General features: G+C 46.4%; 1 protein-coding gene across 1 annotated transcript; it reads right to left on the reverse strand.

Annotated features, from left to right (window-relative positions):
• Positions 1–7,231: 7,231 nt before the first annotated feature.
• Positions 7,232–22,315, reverse strand: LOC120044114 (G-protein coupled receptor 183-A-like). The gene is made up of 7 exons (XM_038988704.1): positions 22,276–22,315; positions 22,133–22,226; positions 12,342–12,454; positions 11,729–11,904; positions 9,539–9,724; positions 9,090–9,290; positions 7,232–7,435 (listed from the first exon to the last, which is right to left on the reverse strand). The coding sequence occupies exons 1-7, from the start codon at positions 22,313–22,315 to the stop codon at positions 7,232–7,234; spliced, it is 1,014 nt and encodes a 337-aa protein (XP_038844632.1).
• Between the last annotated feature and the right edge of the window lie 1,829 nt (positions 22,316–24,144).

Below are 24,144 nucleotides of genomic sequence, written 5' to 3' on the forward strand. Positions count from 1 at the left end.
CTCTCAGTGACTCAGAAGCGGGTGAACCACCTGACCCAGCCATGGACCCTAACTGGGCAACACAGTAAGTATGTATGATCAGCACTTACTTCCACTCACAACCCATCTGTATCTAGATGGAATATGGCCTCTGAGTATTTGATAGCCATAGTCTTCCCTCTCCTCTCTCCTCCTTACCTTCCACTCTCCTCCTTCCCTCTCCTCTCTCCTCCTTCCCTCTCCTCTCTCCTCCTTCCCTCTCCTCTCTCCTCCTTCCCTCTCCTCTCTCCTCCTTACCTTCCACTCTTCCTTATCTTCCTCTCTCCTCTCTCCTCCTTCCCTCTCCTCTCTCCTCCTTCCCTCTCCTCCTTCCCTCTCCTCTCTCCTCCTTCCCTCTCCTCTCTCCTCCTTCCCTCTCCTCTCTCCTCCTTCCCTCTCCTCTCTCCTCCTTCCCTCTCCTCCTTCCCTCTCCTCTCTCCTCCTTCCCTCTCCTCTCTCCTCCTTCCCTCTCCTCCTTCCCTCTTCTCTCTCCTCCTTCCCTCTCCTCTCTCCTCCTTACCTTCCACTCTTCCGTATCTTCCTCTCTCCTCCTCCTCCTTCCCTCTCTCCTCCTCCTTCCCTCTCCTCCTCCTCGTTCCCTCTCCTCCTCCTCGTTCCCTCTCCTCCTCCTCGTTCCCTCTCTCCTCCTCCTCGTTCCCTCTCTCCTCCTCCTCGTTCCCTCTCTCCTCCTCCTCGTTCCCTCTCCTCCTCCTCCTTATCTTCCTATCTTCCCTCTCCTCCTTCCCTCTTCCCTCTCCTCCTTCCCTCTCCTCTCTCCTCCTTCCCTCTCCTCTCTCCTCCTTCCCTCCCTCTCTTCCTTCCCTCTCCTCTCCTCCTTCCCTCTCCTCTCTCCTCCTTCCCTCTCCCCTCTCCTCCTTATCTTCCTATCTCCTCTCTCCTCCTTCCCTCTCCTCTCTCCTCCTTCCCTCTCCTCTCTCCTCCTTCCCTCCCTCTCTTCCTTATCTTCCCTCCCTCTCTTCCTTATCTTCCCTCTCCTCTCTCCTCCTTCCCTCTCCTCTCTCCTCCTTCCCTCCCTCTCTTCCTTCCCTCTCCTCTCCTCCTTCCCTCTCCTCTCTCCTCCTTCCCTCTCCCCTCTCCTCCTTATCTTCCTATCTCCTCTCTCCTCCTTCCCTCTCCTCTCTCCTCCTTCCCTCCCTCTCTTCCTTATCTTCCCTCCCTCTCTTCCTTATCTTCCCTCTCCTCTCTCTTCCTTCCCTCTCCTCTCCTCCTTCCCTCTCCTCTCTCCTCCTTCCCTCTCCCCTCTCCTCCTTATCTTCCTATCTCCTCTCTCCTCCTTCCCTCTCCTCTCTCCTCCTTCCCTCTCCTCTCTCCTCCTTCCCTCCCTCTCTTCCTTATCTTCCCTCCCTCTCTTCCTTATCTTCCCTCTCCTCTCTCCTCCTTCCCTCTCCTCTCTCCTCCTTCCCTCCCTCTCTTCCTTCCCTCTCCTCTCTCCTCCTTCCCTCTCCTCTCTCCTCCTTCCCTCTCCTCTCTCCTCCTTCCCTCCCTCTCTTCCTTATCTTCCCTCCCTCTCTTCCTTATCTTCCCTCTCCTCTCTCCTCCTTCCCTCTCCTCTCTCCTCCTTCCCTCCCTCTCTTCCTTCCCTCTCCTCTCTCCTCCTTCCCTCTCCTCTCTCCTCCTTCCCTCCCTCTCTTCCTTATCTTCCCTCCCTCTCTTCCTTATCTTCCCTCTCCTCTCTCCTCCTTCCCTCCCTCTCTTCCTTCCCTCTCCTCTCTCCTCCTTCCCTCTCCCCTCTCCTCCTTCCCTCCCTCTCTTCCTTCCCTCTCCTCTCTCCTCCTTCCCTCTCCTCTCTCCTCCTTCCCTCTCCTCTCTCCTCCTTCCCTCTCCTCTCTCCTCCTTCCCTCTCCACTCTCCTCCTTCCCTCTCCACTCTCCTCCTTCCCTCCCTCTCTTCCTCAGCCCTCATAGCTCGCAGGCTCAGACATCTCCTACAGACGTTCCAGCCAAAGACAAGCGCCACCAGTAGAGGACGTTCAGAGAACGTCACAGAGAGCGTTTTAGAGAACGTTACGAGGACGTCAAAAGAACAACGTGGCTGGGGACTAGGCTCAGAAGAACACTGTGATTGGCTGACTAGCTTTACCTAAAAACTACCAACAACCCTTTAAAAGACAGACAGACAAATTGAGAGAGACAACCAGACAGACTGTATGTAGGATGCTATACAGTGTGCGTAAAAAATAATACTTACAACTCTTTAAAAATGAACTACTGTCATTAGTTGAGGCTTCAGTCAGTGTTTTGGGATTGCTTTACCGATTAACCGCAAAATGTTCTAGTTGATCTGTTTTCTAATACAGCTGTATGTGTACTTACATTTCTCTGTTGATATTTAGCATTTGTCAGAATGTGAACGAAGGGGAGATTCTCAACTGGGAGCGACTGGGAAGGATAGCAGGTTTTGAGGTGAAATGGCAGAGACTTGTAGAGGCAGTTCAGTTTGTTCCAAAGAGCTTGCCGTAGCCGATTAGACAGCACTACAAAGCCAAGACGCTACCGTTGGGTTTGTAGGTGTTCAGACGTACAGCATGAGCTATGATGATGATGATGATGATGATGATGCACTGAACCTTTCTATCCCTGAGTTCCAATACTCTATAAAAGATTCCTTCTCTCATGTCCTATTTCCTTGTATCCTATTTCCTTGTATCCTTCCTGACCACTGAAATATGGAGAGACCGGATGGTTACATTCAATATGCTGGTATGACATTGGCTGCTCGTCAAATTGGTTCATTTATTTTTGGGATCAGCGGTCCTCACGGATACGAAGAGAGATGAAGACGTTTGTGTTCATTATCTGAGAGATGACAGAAATGTGTATTTTTGCTCACAACCCTTCCAGAGGTGAGGAGAGGAAGCAAGGCTAGGATATTGGAACCTAGCCCTAGCTGTCTCTATAGCTGTATCGCCACGGGTACAGTAAGTGCCCTGTATGTGTATACTTCAGAGAGAGAGGATAACGTGAACGATGTGCCCTGATCCAAAGCGTGTCATCCTGATGACATCGTGTCACCATGGTGATGACCCTGTGTACAGAAACTGTTTGTCCCTTATACTGAAGTGCTCTGATGAACTGTCTGTCTGTTTTGAAGATGATTTTGTACTGGAAAAGCCAATTTTCTGTTTCGGATAGCGAAGAAGAGGAAGAAGCTTTAGGACCTGCACGAGCTGTCATGGCGACGCCGAGACGTCTGCTTTTGCTTTTATTATAAAACCTTGTAAATCTTTAAGCTGAAAGAAATATTGCACTCTCCTTTGATGTCCTTCTCCACATCTTCTGACTGATGCACACACACACACACACACACACACACACACACACACACACACACACACACACACACACACACACACACACACACACACACACACACACACACACACACACACACACACACACACACACACACACACACACACACACGAACACATAAACACACAGACACACACACACACACACACAAATCCGCTGGACCCAGCCAGAGCTTACTATAGTATGTCTGTGTCAATTGAAGCTCGTTCATGGCTTTGTCTATGAGGATTCCTTTCTTCCTTACTGTTGAGTTCTGTGAATACTTACTACGCTGTCATATCACATATGTCCCGTAACTTCTGTTAGAACTGCGTCTCCATAGCGACAGCTGTGTGGAGGTTCCGTTCCATAACCATAACCCACAGGTTGTTGGCTTGTCCTCTGAGATGGAGGTTATGTCACCAAGACAATACAAAAAGAATGGAAAAAACAACAATGGCCTTTTAGCAGTGGCTGTGTCTCAATAGTCCTAACTAGCTCCCTTTCCTCGTGTCCTTTCCTTGTGTCCTTTTCCTTCAGGATCAGTGATATGGAAAGGAGTGATACTGTAGGTAAAAAAGCAATATGGTGGAAAGCCATTCCAATCCTTTCACCTGTTAGAGGTCCTGAAGGAAAGGAGATGAGGGGAGGAGACAAGGAAAGGAAGTAATGAAAGAGTATTGAGACCCAGCCGGTGTCTTATCAACTCAAAACACCTGATACTTCCTTAGTGCTAATGAAGGAAAGGAGACAAGGAAGGAAGCCAATGACGAATATTGAGACACAACGCAAAGCAGTGTATCTCAACTGGAAACACCATCCGTAGCGTAATCATCAGTACCATCATATCACTGCATGGTTCTGGTTCTGACAACCTGGCGTTCAACATCCAACTATGGACTCAAATGTTTGGTTTCAGGAATGTAGAGAAAAACATTAGTTATTCTGTCTTGTTTAAATGAATAGGTTGTATGACAACAATACCTGTGTGGTGGGATATATGGGCTTGCGTCCCAATAATCTCTCCTTTCTCCCGAAGTGTGCACTTGTTCACTTTCCTTTATGGATTTCAAAGGACATGACTGGAATATGGAACTCCCTCTAGAGTCCAGCCCATGCCAACACCAATCCAATTATTTTACATTTGTATGGAGTAGTGAACGAGTGCACACTTCAGGAAAGAAAGAGAGACTATTGGGACACAAGTCAAGGAGATCTGTACAACAGGAGGTCATCTAACATTAATAAGACATACCGTAGCCGGCTAAATGTGTCAGATGTGTTGTGTTTATATTGTTAAATGCACATGCTTTTCCAAACTGACTGACACGTAGTCCTGTAATTGAACTAGATTGCATCTTATGTGTGGCCTCCGAACTTTATTTTACTGTTTTTAATAAAGGATTAACCTCAAATACATCAGTGTACCTGTAGTTTCCTACTATATATATTTCTACATGTCTGTGTTTGACTTCAACACCGGCCTACTAACAACAGGGGAGTAATCAAGGTTCAGGGAAGGCAGGTGAATGTACATTTCAATTCAACAATGTCATATATTTTCAATGTGGACTCTTCTTGTTGCAGTCTTGAGTTTTCTGAATTGACCCCAACCCTGGTAGTAATCCTGGGCTTATACGTAGTACCTCTAAATGCTTGTGTGAACAAGCAGCCGCCCAAAGGCTTGTGTCAGTCTTTTATTAGATCACCAAAACACTAGACACATCTGTGGGATCATCTGGTTCTCCTCTCCATCATAACAGACTAAATATCATCTGGTTCTCCTCTCCATCATAACAGACTAAATATCATCTGGTTCTCCTCTCCATCATAACAGACTAAATATCATCTGGTTCTCCTCTCCATCATAACAGACTAAATATCATCTGGTTCTCCTCTCCATCATAACAGACTAAATATCATCTGGTTCTCCTCTCCATTACAACAGACTAAATATCATCTGGTTCTCCTCTCCATCCTAACAGACTAAATATCATCTGGTTCTCCTCTCTATCATAACAGACTAAATATCATCTGGTTCTCCTCTCCATCATAACAGACTAAATATAATCTGGTTCTCCTCTCCATCATAACAGACTAAATATCATCTGGTTCTCCTCTCCATCACAACAGACTAAATATCATCTGGTTCTCCTCTCCATCATAACAGACTAAATATCATCTGGTTCTCCTCTCCATCATAACAGACTAAATATCATCTGGTTCTCCTCTCCATCACAACAGACTAAATATCATCTGGTTCTCCTCTCCATTACAACAGACTAAATATCATCTGGTTCTCCTCTCCATCATAACAGACTAAATATCATCTGGTTCTCCTCTCCATCATAACAGACTAAATATCATCTGGTTCTCCTCTCCATCATAACAGACTAAATATCATCTGGTTCTCCTCTCCATCATAACAGACTAAATATCATCTGGTTCTCCTCTCCATCATAACAGACTAAATATCATCTGGTTCTCCTCTCCATCATAACAGACTAAATATCATCTGGTTCTCCTCTCCATCATAACAGACTAAACATCATCTGGTTCTCCTCTCTATCATAACAGACTAAATATCATCTGGTTCTCCTCTCCATCATAACAGACTAAATATCATCTGGTTCTCCTCTCCATCATAACAGACTAAATATCATCTGGTTCTCCTCTCTATCATAACAGACTAAATATCATCTGGTTCTCCTCTCCATCATAACAGACTAAATATCATCTGGTTCTCCTCTCCATCATAACAGACTAAATATCATCTGGTTCTCCTCTCCATCATAACAGACTAAATATCATCTGGTTCTCCTCTCTATCATAACAGACTAAATATCATCTGGTTCTCCTCTCCATCACAGCAGACTAAATATCATCTGGTTCTCCTCTCCATCACAGCAGACTAAATATCATCTGGTTCTCCTCTCCATCATAACAGACTAAATATCATCTGGTTCTCCTCTCCATCATAACAGACTAAATATCATCTGGTTCTCCTCTCCATCATAACAGACTAAATATCATCTGGTTCTCCTCTCCATCATAACAGACTAAATATCATCTGGTTCTCCTCTCCATCATAACAGACTAAATATCATCTGGTTCTCCTCTCCATCATAACAGACTAAATATCATCTGGTTCTCCTCTCCATCATAACAGACTAAACATCATCTGGTTCTCCTCTCTATCATAACAGACTAAATATCATCTGGTTCTCCTCTCCATCATAACAGACTAAATATCATCTGGTTCTCCTCTCCATCATAACAGACTAAATATCATCTGGTTCTCCTCTCTATCATAACAGACTAAATATCATCTGGTTCTCCTCTCCATCATAACAGACTAAATATCATCTGGTTCTCCTCTCCATCACAGCAGACTAAATATCATCTGGTTCTCCTCTCCATCATAACAGACTAAATATCATCTGGTTCTCCTCTCCATCATAACAGACTAAATATCATCTGGTTCTCCTCTCCATCATAACATATCATCATCATACATTTCTAAGAAAACTTGAAAACAAAAGACTGGAAAAATAACTGTTTATAAGAGCTATATCACATATTTGTTCTCTCCAAATGATTCACAAAAACAATCTTGAGTATTTTACAGGTGTGACATGTAGTTCTCATCTTGTACACATGATGTCGTCTCAGTCCTAACGTAATAGTTCCAGGAAGTGAGAGAGAGATTTGAAGGACATATATAGATTTTTTGTTACTCCTTAACCTATACCATATACAGGATATATATTAGCTATGTGGAATGTAAGCAAATTGTTTCCTGGCCATTCATTTTATTCCATCGTCCAGTTGTTACATTTATAACAACTGTATTTTGAGAACCTATCACTTATTTCACAAGAAACGTTGATGCCCGTTCATCTTTAGGCAGGCGAGATGGTCTCCACCTTCACCTCCTTGTCCTTCACCTTGGAGCAGGAGCCCCGCTTGTTCCAGGCCTCAGGGAGGAAAGGGATCTTCTCCAGTCTAGAGAGGTAGATGATGGGCTGGATACTACTGCTGATGTTAATGAAGGCGTACCCCACCGGCTGCACCAGGCAGCGGAACGTATCCAGAGGGTAGTGGTCCTGGAAGGGGATATCAGAACACTCAACTGCCGTGCAACAAATATAATAGGATTTTTATCTTTGTTCATCTGGCAATATCACTGAGGACAGTGCTACTGTAGGGTTGCAACGTTCTGGTGACTTTCCCAACATTCCCATGTTTCCAAGAAATCCTTGTTGGAGTATTCTGGGTTTCCCGTTAATTCCCTTCCTATTCCGGGAATCTTCCAACCAGGATTTGTAGCAAACGTGGGAATTTGGGTGAAAGTTACTGGAACTGTTTAAACCTGTAGACAAGCCATCTAGGAATGTATCTTTATACATCAGGCAACATCATTAAGGACAACTATAGAAATAGAATCACTAGAACGGGAGTCCTCATTCAAGTCAATGGATCAATGAGTCAACGGGAGTCAAGTCAATGGGTCAATGAGTCAATGGGAGTCAAGTCAATGGGTCAATGAGTCAATGGGAGTCAAGTCAATGGATCAATGGGTCAATGGTAGTCAAGTCAATGGGTCAATGAGTCAATGGGAGTCAAGTCAATGGGTCAATGAGTCAATGGGAGTCAAGTCAATGGGTCAATGAGTCAATGTGAGTCAAGTCAATGCAGTCAATGGGAGTCAAGTCAATGGGTCAATGAGTCAATGAAAGTCAAGTCAATGGGTCTGTGATTCAATGGGAGTCAATGTGAGTCAAGTCAATGGGTCAATGAGTCAATGGGAGTCAAGTCAATGGGTCAATGGGTCAATGGGAGTCAAGTCAATGGGTCAATGAGTCAATGGGAGTCAAGTCACTGAGTCAATGGGAGTCAAGTCAATGGGTCAATGAGTCAATGAGAGTCAAGTCAATGGGTCAATGAGTCAATGGGAGTCAAGTCAATGGGTCAATGAGTCAATGGGAGTCAAGTCAATGGGTCAATGAGTCAATGAGAGTCAAGTCAATGGGTCTGTGATTCAATGGGAGTCAATGTGAGTCAAGTCAATGGGTCAATGAGTCAATGGGAGTCAAGTCAATGGGTCAATGGGTCCATCGGAGTCAAGTCAATGGGTCAATGAGTTAATGGGAGTCAAGTCAATGGGTCAATGAGTCAATGTGAGGCTAAGTCAATGGGTCAATGAGTCAATGGGAGTCAAGTCAATGGGTCAATGAGTCAATGGGAGTCAAGTCAATGGGTCAATGAGTCAATGGGAGTCAAGTCAAATGGTCAATGAGTCAATGGGAGTCAAGTCAATGGGTCAATGAGTCAATGAGAGTCAAGTCAATGGGTCTGTGATTCAATGGGAGTCAATGTGAGTCAAGTCAATGGGTCAATGAATCAATGGGAGTCAAGTCAATGGGTCAATGGGTCAATGGGAGTCAAGTCAATGGGTCAATGAGTCAATGTGAGGCAAGTCAATGGGTCAATGAGTCAATGTGAGGCAAGTCAATGGGTCAATGAGTCAATGGGAGTCAAGTCAATGGGTCAATGAGTCAATGGGAGTCAAGTCAATGGGTCTGTGATTCAATGGGAGTCAATGTGAGTCAAGCCAATGGGTCAATGAATCAATGGGAGTCAAGTCAATGGGTCAATGAGTCAATAGGAGTCAAGTCAATGGGTCAATGGAAGAAGTCAATGGGTCTGTGATTCTATCTATTCTATTTCGATGGACAACGTCCCCACCCAGGTCATCACCTGAAAAGGGAACAGAGCCACCGACGGCAAGTAGTTGAACACGATGATGGACAGGACCGACATCACCATCTTGAAGGCTTTCTTCTTCATGGGGTGCATGTCGTCCTTCCCGGAGCCGCTGGACCTCTTCAGGGCCACCAGGATGGCCCCGTTACACAACACCATCCAGCCAAACGTTGCCAGGATCGTCCCTGTGAAGACCTGAGGGGAGCAGAAGTGGACATTTATCAAAGAAATATGTAAATGGACCCTTTTAAGCCGTGTTTTTATTTAATGTTTTTATCTTTAACTTTTTATTTTAGTTGTTTTTATTAATTTATTTATGTTATTTATTTATGATGTTATAATGTGAAGTGCATTGTATTGCTACTTTTGTCCAATATGTGCTATACAACGAAGTGGGATTGATTGATTAATTAATTGATTGATTGATTGATCTATGGATTGACCTTCTCGAAGTTGTGCAGGCCCCCGATGGTCTTGGCGGAGGCGTAGGTGAAGGTGAGCCCCAGGACCACCGCCGAGAGAGACACCCTGTACTTGGTGTCCTTCAGCTGGCCGTAGGAAAGAGGGAAAAGGACCGCCACGAACCGATCCAAACAGATACAGGACAGGAACAGAGGACCGCTGGTGTCCTGGACGAGAAGAATGTGGAGAAAAAGGAGGAGGAGAAGGAGGAGGAGGAGAATAGGAAGGAGGAAGAGGAGGAGGAGCATAGGAAGGAGGAGGATAATATGAAGGAGGAGGAGGAGTTGGAGAATAGGAAGGAGGAAGAGAAGGAGGAGGAGGAGGAGAATAGGAAGGAGGAGGAGGAGGTGGAGAAAAACAAGGTTACTTATTGTCAAATGTCACAGATGAGATGTTACTTACAAAATAATGGCCCCCTATTCCCTATATAGTGCACTACTTTTGACCAGAGCCCAACAAGCACTATGGAGGCAATTGAGTCTCATTTTGGATGCAACCTCTACGACATATATTCCCTACATAGTGTACTTCTTTTGACCAGGGCCCATAGGGGTGTCCATATGGGTGTCCATGGGGGGTCTCCATGGGGAGGGTCCATAGGGGTGTCTATAGGGGTGTCCATGGGTGTGTCCATGGGGGTGTCCATAGGGGTGTCCATATGGGGTCTCCATGGGGTGTCCATATGGGGTCTCCATGGGGGTGTCCATAGGGGTGTCCATAGGGGTGTCCATATGGGTGTCTATAGGGGTGTCCATAGGGGTGTCCATAGGGGTGTCTGTATGGGTGTCCATAGGGGTGTCCATAGGTGTGTCTATAGGGGTGTCCATGGGGGTGTCCATATGGATGTCTATAGGGGTGTCCATGGGGGTGTCCATGGGGGTGTCCATAGGGGTGTCTATATGGGGTCTCCATGGGGGGTCCATAGGGGTGTCTATAGGGGTGTCCATGGGGTTGTCCATAGGGGTGGCCATGGGGGTGTCCATATGGGTGTCCATATGTGTATCCATATGGGGTGTCCATATGGGTGTCTATAGGGGTGTCCATGGGGGTGTCCATATGGGTGTCTATAGGGGTGTCCATATGGGTGTCCATAGGGGTGTCTATATGGGTGTCTATAGGGGTGTCCATAGGGGTGTCCATAGGGGTGTCCATATGGGTGTCTATATGGGTGTCTATAGGGGTGTCCATGGGGGTGTCCATGGGGGTGGCCATATGGGTGTCTATAGGGGTGTCAATATGGTTGTCCATATGGGTGTCCATAGGGGTGTCTATAGGGGTGTCCATGGGGGTGTCCATGGGGGTGTCCATATGGGTGTCTATAGGGGTGTCCATATGGGTGCCCATAGGGGTGTCTATATGGGTGTCCATGGGGGTGTCCATAGGTGTGTCTATAGGGGTGTCCATGGGGGTGTCCATATGGATGTCTATAGGGGTGTCCATGGGGGTGTCCATGGGGGTGTCCATAGGGGTGTCTATATGGGGTCTCCATGGGGGGTCCATAGGGGTGTCTATAGGGGTGTCCATAGGGGTGTCCATGGGGTTGTCCATAGGGGTGGCCATGGGGGTGTCCATATGGGTGTCCATATGTGTATCCATATGGGGTGTCCATATGGGTGTCTATAGGGGTGTCCATGGGGGTGTCCATATGGGTGTCTATAGGGGTGTCCATATGGGTGTCCATAGGGGTGTCTATATGGGTGTCTATAGGGGTGTCCATAGGGGTGTCCATAGGGGTGTCCATATGGGTGTCTATATGGGTGTCTATAGGGGTGTCCATGGGGGTGTCCATGGGGGTGTCCATATGGGTGTCTATAGGGGTGTCAATATGGTTGTCCATATGGGTGTCCATAGGGGTGTCTATAGGGGTGTCCATGGGGGTGTCCATGGGGGTGTCCATATGGGTGTCTATAGGGGTGTCCATATGGGTGCCCATAGGGGTGTCTATAGGGGTGTCTATAGGGGTGTCCATAGGGGTGTCCATATAGGTGTCCATAGGGGTGTCCATATGGGTGTCCATAGGGGTGTCTATAGGGGTGCCCATAGGGGTGTCTATAGGGGTGTCCATAGGGATCTGGTCAAAAGTAGTATGCTATGTAACAGGGTACAATTTCAGACACTGAAATTCCAGAATCCGAATACACTAAATTCTCCTTTATCCTATAGCCCTGCACCTTGACGCCGAAGGAGAACATGAGAGCGAACCAGACATCCTTGCTGTTCCAGTAGTAGATGTTCAGATAGCTGAAGGGGACCATGATGCCAAAGTAAGCGTCCATGAAGGCCAGACAGCCCAGGAAGATGTCTGAGGAGGACGGCTCCTTGCGGTTACGGAACAGAATCACCATGACTAACACAAGGCAAGACAACCATGTTATTAGCTAGTTTCACAGTCCATCAGAGACAGAAATTAGTTTTTTTCCCTCTGCTCCCGACACCCAAAATATAAACACACTGGAATGAGTATAGGGTCAGGGGTCAATACCCTGGAGTTATGTAAATATAAACACACTGGAAGGAGTATAGGGTCAGGGGTCAATACCCTGGAGTTATGTAAATATAAACACACTGGAAGGAGTATAGGGTCAGGGGTCAATACCCTGGAGTTATGTAAATATAAACACACTGGAAGGAGTATAGGGTCAGGGGTCAATACCCTGGAGTTATGTAAAGATTAAGAGCCTCGCTGAAAGACGCAATGGTACAAGATAGTTCCTGGGATTGGAATTAACAACCTTATGGTTACTGGTGGACGGCTCTCACCTCTGTAACCTCTGGGCTACCTACCTAAGATGTTAGCGGGGAGTCCCAGGAACACGTTGAAGGTCTGAACAGACAGGTCAAAGAGGATCCCTGACACATTCTCCTCGCACCCATCAAACACACTGAAGGGTTTGACCGTAGCGTTGGTCATGAGGTCAGTAACAGTACTGTTGTTCATGGGGTTGAGAGCAGTGGGGAGGCTGGTGGTGTTGAGTGATGGATATGGAATGAGAGGATCCTCCATGGCTTACTTTACACACCGTAGAGGTCAGAGGTCAGATTAAACAAGACTGATGGAGATAAAAAAAAAGATGAATAAAAGTGGGGGAAAAAAGCGATTTAAAGATAAACAGACACTTATTAATGAATGTATTTATGAATTGATCTAGTATATACATAATACATTATTACTAAAGGGTTAAATTGAACAGGAGTGGTGGGCAACCACTAATAGATATACAGACTGGCAGTTAAAAGTAAACCGTCATGAATAATCAACGTAATGCATAAATTATCCATCAACTGTCCATAGTAAAATCTAATTTAGATGGCTAATTTAGATATGTTAATCTCCAAAGTCCTAGTTTAACCTTATAGTGGAGAACTGACCCACAACTAATGAATTAAGCATCACTGAGTATGCTTCCATTTGCCAATGTCTTCATGTCCAATATATCTTTATATATAGTCCCCTTTAACATCATGGTGTATGTAGCACCTTATTCCATGCTTTAAAGGGCCAGTGCAGTCAAAATTCTGTTTTTTCTGTGTTTTTGTATCATATTGTACCCCAGCTGATGAAACTAACACTGTAAAAGGGTTAACAGATGTATTAGTGATATTTTCTAGTAGTTGCTGGTAGAAAATACAATCTACCTTCTAATCAGCAGGTTTCAGCTTGCCTGGTGACATCACCAGGCGGTATAAGTTGTACTAGACCGGTGACAAAGAGAGTTCCAAACCTCATTCAGACCACTCGACCTCATTCAGACCACTCAGCCTCATTCAGACCACTCGACCTCATTCAGACCACTCAGCCTCATTCAGACCACTCAGCCTCATTCAGACCACTCAGCCTCATTCAGACCACTCAACCTCATTCAGACCACTCAGCCTCATTCAGACCACTCAGCCTCATTCAGACCACTCGACCTCATTCAGACCACTCAGCCTCATTCAGACCACTCAACCTCATTCAGACCACTCAGCCTCATTCAGACCACTCAGCCTCATTCAGACCACTCAGCCTCATTCAGACCACTTGACCTCATTCAGACCACTCAACCTCCTTCAGACCACTCAACCTCCTTCAGACCACTCAACCTCATTCAGACCACTCGACCTCATTCAGACCACTCAGCCTCATTCAGACCACTCAACCTCATTCAGACCACTCAGCCTCATTCAGACCACTCAGCCTCATTCAGACCACTCAGCCTCATTCAGACCACTCGACCTCATTCAGACCACTCAACCTCCTTCAGACCACTCAACCTCATTCAGACCACTCAACCTCATTCAGACCACTCCCAGACAGTCCAAGCAAAATTATTGCTTGAATTTTTGTTGTTGTTGCTAGAAAGCTATTTTTGTACATTTTGGACCAATATTAATGTAAAACTATTACAGTAAGGTAGTTAATTGTTACTCAGAAAGGATTTGATGTTGAGATAAAAACGTCTGCATTGGACCTTTAAAGGACCAACCCGGAGTTGATCCCTCCCTTCTTTGGACCGTTAAATGAATGATATATAGCCATTGATTCTTGCAGAATAACATTGATAAATTCCTCATGAGCTCAGTTCAGCTGTCATACCCCATCAGAACCCCAAAATATAACCTGGTTTTACTCCAATGTTTGTAAACAAAGTAAATGTAAACAAACACTGTATAGCCTCAAAACACGGTTAAAACTATAATGTTGATATCGTGGATGGTCAGTCCTTGTACCCATAGCTCTGTCTGTGAATTTGAGAGTGGCTATATTTCTCAAACCCCATCCCTCACCTGTTTACCAAAACAAGTGGCTGGGTGTTGCTTTGTTATTGTTTCAACTACGGTCTGACCCTTTAATGGAACGTTCCTTCCCAGCCAGTGTTCTCATAATGAAGCCCAGAGTCTCAGCTGAGCTGCAGTGCGTGTGGACTTCTGTGTCACGATCCTCTTCAGTCACACAGACAGCTGATAAACAGCACACAGGCCTCCCTGCAGGCTATTGTTCTGTTATTCTGGCTCTACCAAGGAGCCCTCTGTGGAACTGACAGTCTCCAATGACACGCTAGAACACTTTAGAGAGCTGAAACGATGTGTAAACTGTGCGTACAGGGAACTGTTCTGTTATTCTGGCTCAATTAGGGACTATAGGGAAGGTTTCTCTTTACCCAGACTGGATGTTCTCTGGAGAGTTAAACTGTGTGCACAGGGAATACACCCTCGCCTGAGGACTACTGGGAGACGAGGACCGCCCCTATTGCACCTGGATAAAAGGTCTCCAACAGATTTTGGGAAGGCAGTATCGATGCTGCTCCAACAGATCTGGAGAAGGCAGTATCGATGCTACTCCAACAGATCTGGAGAAGGCAGTATCAATGCTGCTCCAACAGGTCTGGGGAAGGCAGTATCGATGCTACTCCAACAGATCTGGAGAAGGCAGTATCGATGCTACTCTAACAGGTCTGGGGAAGGCAGTATCGATGCTACTCCAACAGGTCTGGGGAAGGCAGTATCGATGCTGCTCCAACAGGTCTGGGGAAGGCAGTATCGATGCTACTCTAACAGGTCTGGGGAAGGCTGTATCGATGCTACTCCAACAGGTCTGGGGAAGGCAGTATCAATGCTGCTCCAACAGGTCTGGGGAAGGCAGTATCGATGCTACTCCAACAGGTCTGGGGAAGGCAGTATCGATGCTACTCCATCAGGTCTGGGGAAGGCAGTATCGATGCTACTCCAACAGGTCTGGGGTAGGCAGTATCGATGCTACTCCATCAGGTCTGGGGAAGGCAGTAGCGATGCTACTCCAACAGATTTTGGGAAGGCAGTAGTGGTGCTGCTCCAACAGGTCTGGGAAAGGCAGTATAGATGCTGCTCCAACAGGTCTGGGGAAGGCAGTAGCGATGCTACTCCAACAGGTCTGGGGAAGTCAGTAGCGATGCTACCCCAACATGTCTGGGGAAGGCAGTAGTGATGCTACTCCAACAGGTCTGGGGAAGGCAGTATCGATGCTACTCTAACAGGTCTGGGGAAGGCAGTAGCGATGCTACTCTAACAGATCTGGGGAAGGCAGTATCGATGCTACTCTAACAGATCTGGGGAAGGCAGTATCGATGCTACTCTAACAGATCTGGGGAAGGCAGTATCGATGCTACTCTAACAGATCTGGGGAACGCAGTATCGATGCTACTCTTACAGGTCTGGGGAAGGCAGTAGCGATGCTACTCTAACAGATCTGGGGAAGGCAGTAGCGATGCTACTCTAACAGATCTGGGGAAGGCAGTATCGATACTACTCCAACAGTTCTGGGGAAGGCAGTAGCGATGCTACTCTAACAGATCTGGGGAAGGCAGTAGCGATACTACTCCAACAGGTCTGGGGAAGGCAGTAGCGATGCTACTCTAACAGATCTGGGGAAGGCAGTAGCGATACTACTCCAACATGTCGACGATACTGTAACTTAGCTATCCACTACACTGTCTTTTGCTGTAAAGTCCATATACAGTTCCAGGCTCTTCAGCTTTGATAACCTGCTGTAAAGTCCATATACAGTTCCAGGCTCTTCAGCTTTGATAACCTGCTGTAAAGTCCATGTACAGTACCAGGCTCTTCAGCTTTGATAACCTGCTGTAAAGTCCATATACAGTTCCAGGCTCTTCAGCTTTGATAACCTGCTGTAAAGTCCATATACAGTACCAGGCTCTTCAGCTTTGATAACCTGCTGTAAAGTCCATATTCAGTACCAGGCTCTTCAGCTTTGATAACCTGCTGTAAAGTCCATATACAGTACCAGGCTCTTCAGCTTTGATAACCTGCTGTAAAGTCCATATTCAGTACCAGGCTCTTCAGCTTTGATAACCTGCTGTAAAGTCCATATACAGTTCCAGGCTCTTCAGCTTTGATAACCTGCTGTAAAGTCCATATACAGTACCAGGCTCTTCAGCTTTGATAACCTGCTGTAAAGTCCATATTCAGTACCAGGCTCTTCAGCTTTGATAACCTGCTGTAAAGTCCATATTCAGTACCAGGCTCTTCAGCTTTGATAACCTGCTGTAAAGTCCATATACAGTTCCAGGCTCTTCAGCTTTGATAACCTGCTGTAAAGTCCATATACAGTTCCAGGCTCTTCAGCTTTGATAACCTGCTGTAAAGTCCATATTCAGTACCAGGCTCTTCAGCTTTGATAACCTGCTGTAAAGTCCATATTCAGTACCAGGCTCTTCAGCTTTGATAACCTGCTGTAAAGTCCATATACAGTTCCAGGCTCTTCAGCTTGAATAACCTGCTGTAAAGTCCATATACAGTTCCAGGCTCTTCAGCTTGAATAACCTGCTGTAGGCCTCACAGCTCAGCTTCTCCTTCCCCCTTTAGTCTCCCTGTTAGAAGCATTATGCATCTAATTTGTTTCAAGTAGGCACTTATAGCCAAAAGTAATATCTATTCAATTCTGTGTAGAAGAAAGTGATGGGTATATTTCTATCCAACAAATGGCATGAGCCCCCTCATATTCAATGGCCGTAACACCTATGTTATGCTCCCTGTATGGAGCCACTTCAGGGCCAACAGAAATTGTATTTGAATTCCACCATTTTGAATTTGTATTAAGATGTTGACTTAAAATTTCATTTTTTTGAAATTTTAATGCACAAATTGAATGATTTAATTCATCAAATTAAACTTGTATTTCATGTTTAAAAACTGAATTGAATTAATAATGCGTTCAGTTTTAAAATTAAATTTATTTGAATATTCAAGTTCAATATTTATACATTCAGTTTCAATATAGTAGATATTGCATTTGTTGTCCTTGTATCGAAGCTAGAGCATGGACGGGCCTTCTGTTCCCCTCTTTGGAGATCACATAGAATTTAGCCCCCTTTAACAATAAAGTTGAAATGTTCTGTCATAGCCCTTCTAAGGCTAGCCTTTCCACTGCCTATTTCATCTTGTTCTTGTGACTGACTGGGTTCGAACCAGGTCTCCTGCAAGACTGTGTTAGATACAGTCCATAGGGATTAGTTCAGGAAGCTAACACAAGTCTTCAAGTCTCCAACAACATTTATCAAACCACCTCGGTTGTTTGCTCCAGAGAGTCTTAGCTTTCAGGAATGGGGTCATATTAGCTAATAGCCAGAACTGTTTAAATGCTAGATTCAAAATCATTGGAAGAAAATAAATTCAAAATGACACATTGTCTTCAAAAACCACCAGAATATTCTGTTGACCATAGTGTTTGATTCTATCTGTTCTCCTCTACCTTTCCTGGCTGGCAAAGTACCAGGATGTTGTCTCTTGGTTTTGAATCTGAATTTAAAGAACTGAATTTGAAAACTGAATCAGAATGCATCTGAGAAGTTGAATATATGAAACGTTGATTAGTCCGTTGTTGATAAAGTCCCAAAATGTTTCGCATGTCAGCAGTCAAGTTGTCAAGATATTTAAGACTTTTAAGAAGAAACGTGTCATAATGATGCAGATTTCACTTTTTTTTTTTTAAATCACTTGACTGTTGACATGCAAATCATTTTGGGACCTGCATCAACAGTGGACTAATGAGAACAACATAGATTTGGTTTTTGAGTGATATTGCCCTTTAAACATAAAACAAATATTACATTCAAATTCAATATGTTAATACAAATTCTAAATGATTAAATTCTAATACTATTTGTGTTGGCACTGAGATGGCTCCCTGTCTCTGTCCCTTATAGGCACCTACTCTGTATACAGAGATGTTTCACTGAACCACATTAAATGTGTTGTGAATTACCTCACCTGAGACCTGGAGACTTATGTTGGCTCCCTTTACCTCCTCTCTCTGTTCCCCCCAGGGCAGAACCTCTCCAGTGGGATCACTCAGTCAGATGAACACACAGGCTGTTTGTCACACCCACTCCCTAGAGACGCCAGGCCTAATCAATTGTGTTTTTCATCAGCCAGTCATAATAACCGTTTAACAGTACGACTGATGGATAGAATGGTTTGGGTTCGGAAGCAGCGACTAAATATCCCAAAATACAAGTCATGTGTAATATCTGGTTCTGTCGAAGAGAAACCTCATTTAGAAAAATGCTTCAATCTAATTTTACATGAGACAAATAGAATGGATTGGTTACATAATATTTTAACGCAGCAACTTCCTCTTGATTTATGAGAAATTAAAGAGTAGATGATTTACCGTGTGTTATTAAATGGCAATCAGCCGTTGCTACATCCATTTTTTGACTAAATTAATAATATACACCCCATATATTCTTGAAGAATATAACTTATTAATGCCTCATGAGCTTAGTTCAACTGTCGTACCCCATCAGAACACCAAACAATTTCTTGTTTTTCTCCAATTTTTGTAGACAAATTAAATGTAAACAAACTCAAAACATGGTTAAAACGATAAAATGTTGATATCATGGATGTTTAGTCCTTGCTTCCATAGCAGTGTCTCTGTAATGGAGAGTGGTTACATTTCTCCAGCCCCCCCCCCAACCCCTCAGCTTTTTACCGAAAACAACTCCTTGTTAATGTTTTAACTGCTGATTGCATCTTTAGGGCTCTATTCATTCTGTATTTCAGATTACCTTTACATTTATATAGCAGCGTTTACTGTGAATGCAGTCCCCGCTAACAGGACCCACTAACAATCCCCACTAACAGTCCCCGCTAACAGGACCCACTAACAATCCCCACTAACAGTCCCCACTAACAGGACCCACTAACAGTCCCCGCTAACAGGACCCACTAACAGTCCCCACTAACAGTCCCCACTAACAGTCCCCATTAACAGTCCCCACTAACAGTCCCCACTAACAGTCCCCATTAACAGTCCCCACTAACAGGACCCACTAACAGGACCCACTAACAGGACCCACTAACAGGACCCACTAACAGGACCCACTAACAGGACCCACTAACAGTCCCCGCTAACAGTCCCCACTAACAGGACCCACTAACAGTCCCCGCTAACAGTCCCCACTAACAGTCCCCGCTAACAGTCCCCACTAACAGGACCCACTAACAGGACCCACTAACAATCCCCACTAACAGTCCCCACTAACAGGACCCACTAACAGTCCCCATTAACAGTCCCCACTAACAGGACCCACTAACAGGACCCACTAACAATCCCCACTAACAGTCCCCACTAACAGGACCCACTAACAGTCCCCATTAACAGTCCCCACTAACAGGACCCACTAACAGGACCCACTAACAGTCCCCACTAACAGGACCCACTAACAGGACCCACTAACAGGACCCACTAACAGGACCCACTAACAGTCCCCGCTAACAGTCCCCACTAACAGGACCCACTAACAGGACCCACTAACAGGACCCACTAACAGGACCCACTAACAGTCCCCGCTAACAGTCCCCGCTAACAGGACCCACTAACAGGACCCACTAACAGGACCCACTAACAGGACCCACTAACAGGACCCACTAACAGTCCCCGCTAACAGGACCCACTAACAGGACCCACTAACAGGACCCACTAACAGGACCCACTAACAGGACCCACTAACAGGACCCACTAACAGTCCCCACTAACAGGACCCACTAACAGGACCCACTAACAGGACCCACTAACAGTCCCCACTAACAGGACCCACTAACAGGACCCACTAACAGGACCCACTAACAGGACCCACTAACAGGACCCACTAACAGTCCCGCTAACAGGACCCACTAACAGGACCCACTAACAGGACCCACTAACAGGACCCACTAACAGTCCCCGCTAACAGGACCCACTAACAGGACCCACTAACAGGACCCACTAACAGGACCCACTAACAGGACCCACTAACAGTCCCCGCTAACAGGACCCACTAACAGGACCCACTAACAGGACCCACTAACAGGACCCACTAACAGGACCCACTAACAGTCCCCACTAACAGGACCCACTAACAGGACCCACTAACAGGACCCACTAACAGGACCCACTAACGCGGGAACATTGCCCTTACATTTCAATCAAGCTGTAAAGCTGAACTTCTGCGATACGGATTGAATAGAGCCCTTTAATGTCAGCTGTTAACCTACAGCATCTAAATGAACATACCCCATCAAGGTGCATTCAGTGAGATATCCTCTACTCTCACCATACATATCTGACTCTGACATCATCGTCTCAACTGGAATTACAGTAAGATACTTTTATTGATCCGTGTTTAGTCGATCAATAACGTTCATATCAAACCACCTGAACCCACTACTGCTGTAACTTTCAGACTTGACTGTTATTATTGTCTTTCTGATGCGATCAGTAAAATAACCTCAGGGACACCAGCCTGTATCGATTATCAAACCATCTGAACCCACTACTGCTGTAACTTTCAGACCTGACTGTTATTATTGTCTTTCTGATGCCATCAGTAAAATAACCTCAGGACACCAGCCTGTATCGATTATCAAACACCATTGATCATTTACACTCAATTCATTGTGTGCATTGATTCCACACCTTCCGTACCTAACACAGTAGCACCTTTAACACAGGGTTTTGTATCAGGGATCAAGTGGAATCTGCAGACAACTTACCGAAGCGAAGGTGATGTCCTTCAGAGTTGATCTATATCCTCCAAGTGTGAAGTAATATCATCCAGGATCTATCTGAATGTGAGTTTCATTTATACAGGATCTGAAGCCTGAGGGACTGTGGACAACAGGGGAGGAGGGGGGATCTCCCAGAGGTTGTGGACCACATGGGGACAACAAGGGAGGAGGGGGATCTCCCAGAGGTTGTGGACCCTATGGGGACAGACAGGTGTATGACGTGCAGTGAAGCTGAGGTGTTTGTTCACCAGCGGCTCTGGAGTCTTCAACTCAATGCTTCACCAGCAAATGGGGACAGACAGGTGTAGTGTACAGGTGCAGTGTACAGGTGCAGTGTACAGGTGCAGGATACAGGTGTAGTATACAGGTGTAGTGTACAGGTATAGTGTACATGTGTAGTGTACAGGTGTAGTGTACATGTGTAGTGTGCAGGTGTAGTGTACATGTGTAGTGTACATGTGTAGTGTACAGGTGTAGTGTGCAGGTGTAGTGTACACGTGTAGTGTACAGGTGTAGTGTACATGTGTGGTGTGCAGGTGCAGTGTACAGGTGTAGTGTACAGATGTAGTGTACATGTGTAGTGTACAGGTGTAGTGTACAGGTATAGTGTACAGGTGTAGTATACATGTGTAGTGTTTAGGTGTAGTGTACAGGTGTAGTGTACATGTGTAGTGTGCATGTGCAGTGTACATGTGTAGTGTACAGGTATAGTGTACATGTGTAGTGTACAGGTGTAGTGTACAGGTGTAGTGTACAGGTGTAGTGTACCTGTGTAGTGTGCAGGTGCAGTGTACAGGTGTAGTGTACAGGTGTAGTGTACAGGTGTAGTGTACCTGTGTAGTGTGCAGGTGCAGTGTACATATGTAGTGTACGTGTGTAGTGTACAGGTGTAGCGTACAGGTGTAGTGTACAGGTGTAGTGTACAGTTTGTTATCCAAGGGCTCTCTCAGGAGAGGAGTCTCTTCCACTCCGTCCTCCATCAACAACAAGAGTACAGTACTCCTCTTAGAACAGTCTTAACAATGTGTCACAATGAGTATCAAGATGTTGACTTTGAAGATGAAGTCAAATTCAATTCCTTTACATTGGTTCTGTGTATATTTGTATCGTAACTGTTTCCCTGAACATGAGGCCTCTGATCTAAATGATGACAATAGCAGGGTTGCTGCTACTGTTGAAAACATGGAACCACTCTGATAAAGCCTCAGAGCCAGGCTCTGATTTAGCATCATGGGACATGGTCCTGGTGGACGCGGTCCTGGTGGGGGTGGTCCTGGTGGACGTGGTCCTGGTGGACGTGGTCCTGGTGGGGGTGGTCCTGGTGGACGTGGTCCTGGTGGACGTGGTCCTGGTGGGGGTGGTCCTGGTGGGGGTGGTCCTGCTGGATGTGGTCCTGGTGGGGGTGGTCCTGGTGGGGGTGGTCCTGCTGGGGGTGGTCCTGGTGGATGTGGTCCTGGTGGATGTGGTCCTGGTGAGGGTGGTCCTGGTGGACGCGGTCCTGGTGAGGGTGGTCCTGGTGAGGGTGGTCCTGGTGGGGGTGGTCCTGGTGGGGGTGGTCCTGGTGGGGGTGGTCCTGGTGGACGTGGTCCTGGTGGGGGTGGTCCTGGTGGGGGTGGTCCTGGTGGGGGTGGTCCTGCTGGGGGTGGTCCTGGTGGATGTGGTCCTGGTGGATGTGGTCCTGGTGGGGGTGGTCCTGGTGGGGGTGGTCCTGGTGGGGGTGGTCCTGGTGGGGGTGGTCCTGCTGGATGTGGTCCTGGTGGATGTGGTCCTGGTGGGGGTGGTCCTGGTGGGGGTGGTCCTGGTGGCGGTGGTCCTGGTGGGTGTGGTCCTGATGGATGTGGTCCTGGTGAGGGTGGTCCTGGTGGGGGTGGTCCTGGTGGATGTGGTCCTGGTGGGGGTGGTCCTGGTGGGGGTGGTCCTGGTGGATGTGGTCCTGGTGAGGGTGGTCCTGGTGGGGGTGGTCCTGGTGGATGTGGTCCTGGTGGGGGTGGTCCTGGTGGGGGTGGTCCTGGTGGATGTGGTCCTGGTGGGGGTGGTCCTGGTGGATGTGGTCCTGGTGGATGTGGTCCTGGTGGGGGTGGTCCTGGTGAGGGTGGTCCTGGTGGGGGTGGTCCTGGTGGGGGGGGGGGGGGGTCCTGGTGGGGGTGGTCCTGGTGGGGGGGGGGGGGGGGGGGTCCTGGTGAGGGTGGTCCTGGTGGGGGTGGTCCTGGTGGATGTGGTCCTGGTGGATGTGGTCCTGGTGGATGTGGTCCTGGTGGGGGTGGTCCTGGTGGATGTGGTCCTGGTGGATGTGGTCCTGGTGGGTCCTGGTGGATGTGGTCCTGGTGGGGGTGGTCCTGGTGGATGTGGTCCTGGTGGATGTGGTCCTGGTGGATGTGGTCCTGGTAGATGTGGTCCTGGTGGATGTGGTCCTGGTGGGGGTGGTCCTGGTGGGTACTGGTGAGGGTGGCGGTCTGCCCAGAGGCAGTTAGTGTCAGTGTCATCTCCACTCCACACTTGAGTGAAACATCTAACCTGACGACTAGATGGTGAACCCAGGTGCTAGAAAACACCAGGAATGACGGACAATATAGTGAATGTGTGTGTGTGTGTGTGTGTGTGTGTGTGTGTGTGTGTGTGTGTGTGTGTGTGTGTGTGTGTGTGTGTGTGTGTGTGTGTGTGTGTGTGTGTGTGTGTGTGTGTGTGTGTGTGTGTGTGTGCATGTGTACGTCCATCTGTGTCAAATCAAATCAAATCAAATGTTATTTGTCACATACACATGGTTAGCAGATGTTAATGCGAGTGTAGCGAAATGCTTGTGCTTCTAGTTCCGACAATGCAGTAATAACCAACGAGTAATCTAACCTAACAGTTCCACAACTACTACCTTATACACACAAGTGTAAAGGGATAAAGAATATGTACATAAAGATATATGAATGAGTGATGGTACAGAACGGCATAGGCAAGATGCAGTAGATGATATCGAGTACAGTATATACATATACATATGAGATGAGTAATGTAGGGTATGTAAACATAAAGTGGCATAGTTTAAAGTGGCTAGTGATACATGTAT

Source organism: Salvelinus namaycush, chromosome 3 (assembly GCF_016432855.1).
Source record: "Salvelinus namaycush isolate Seneca chromosome 3, SaNama_1.0, whole genome shotgun sequence".
NCBI classification, from domain to species: Eukaryota; Metazoa; Chordata; class Actinopteri; order Salmoniformes; family Salmonidae; genus Salvelinus; species Salvelinus namaycush.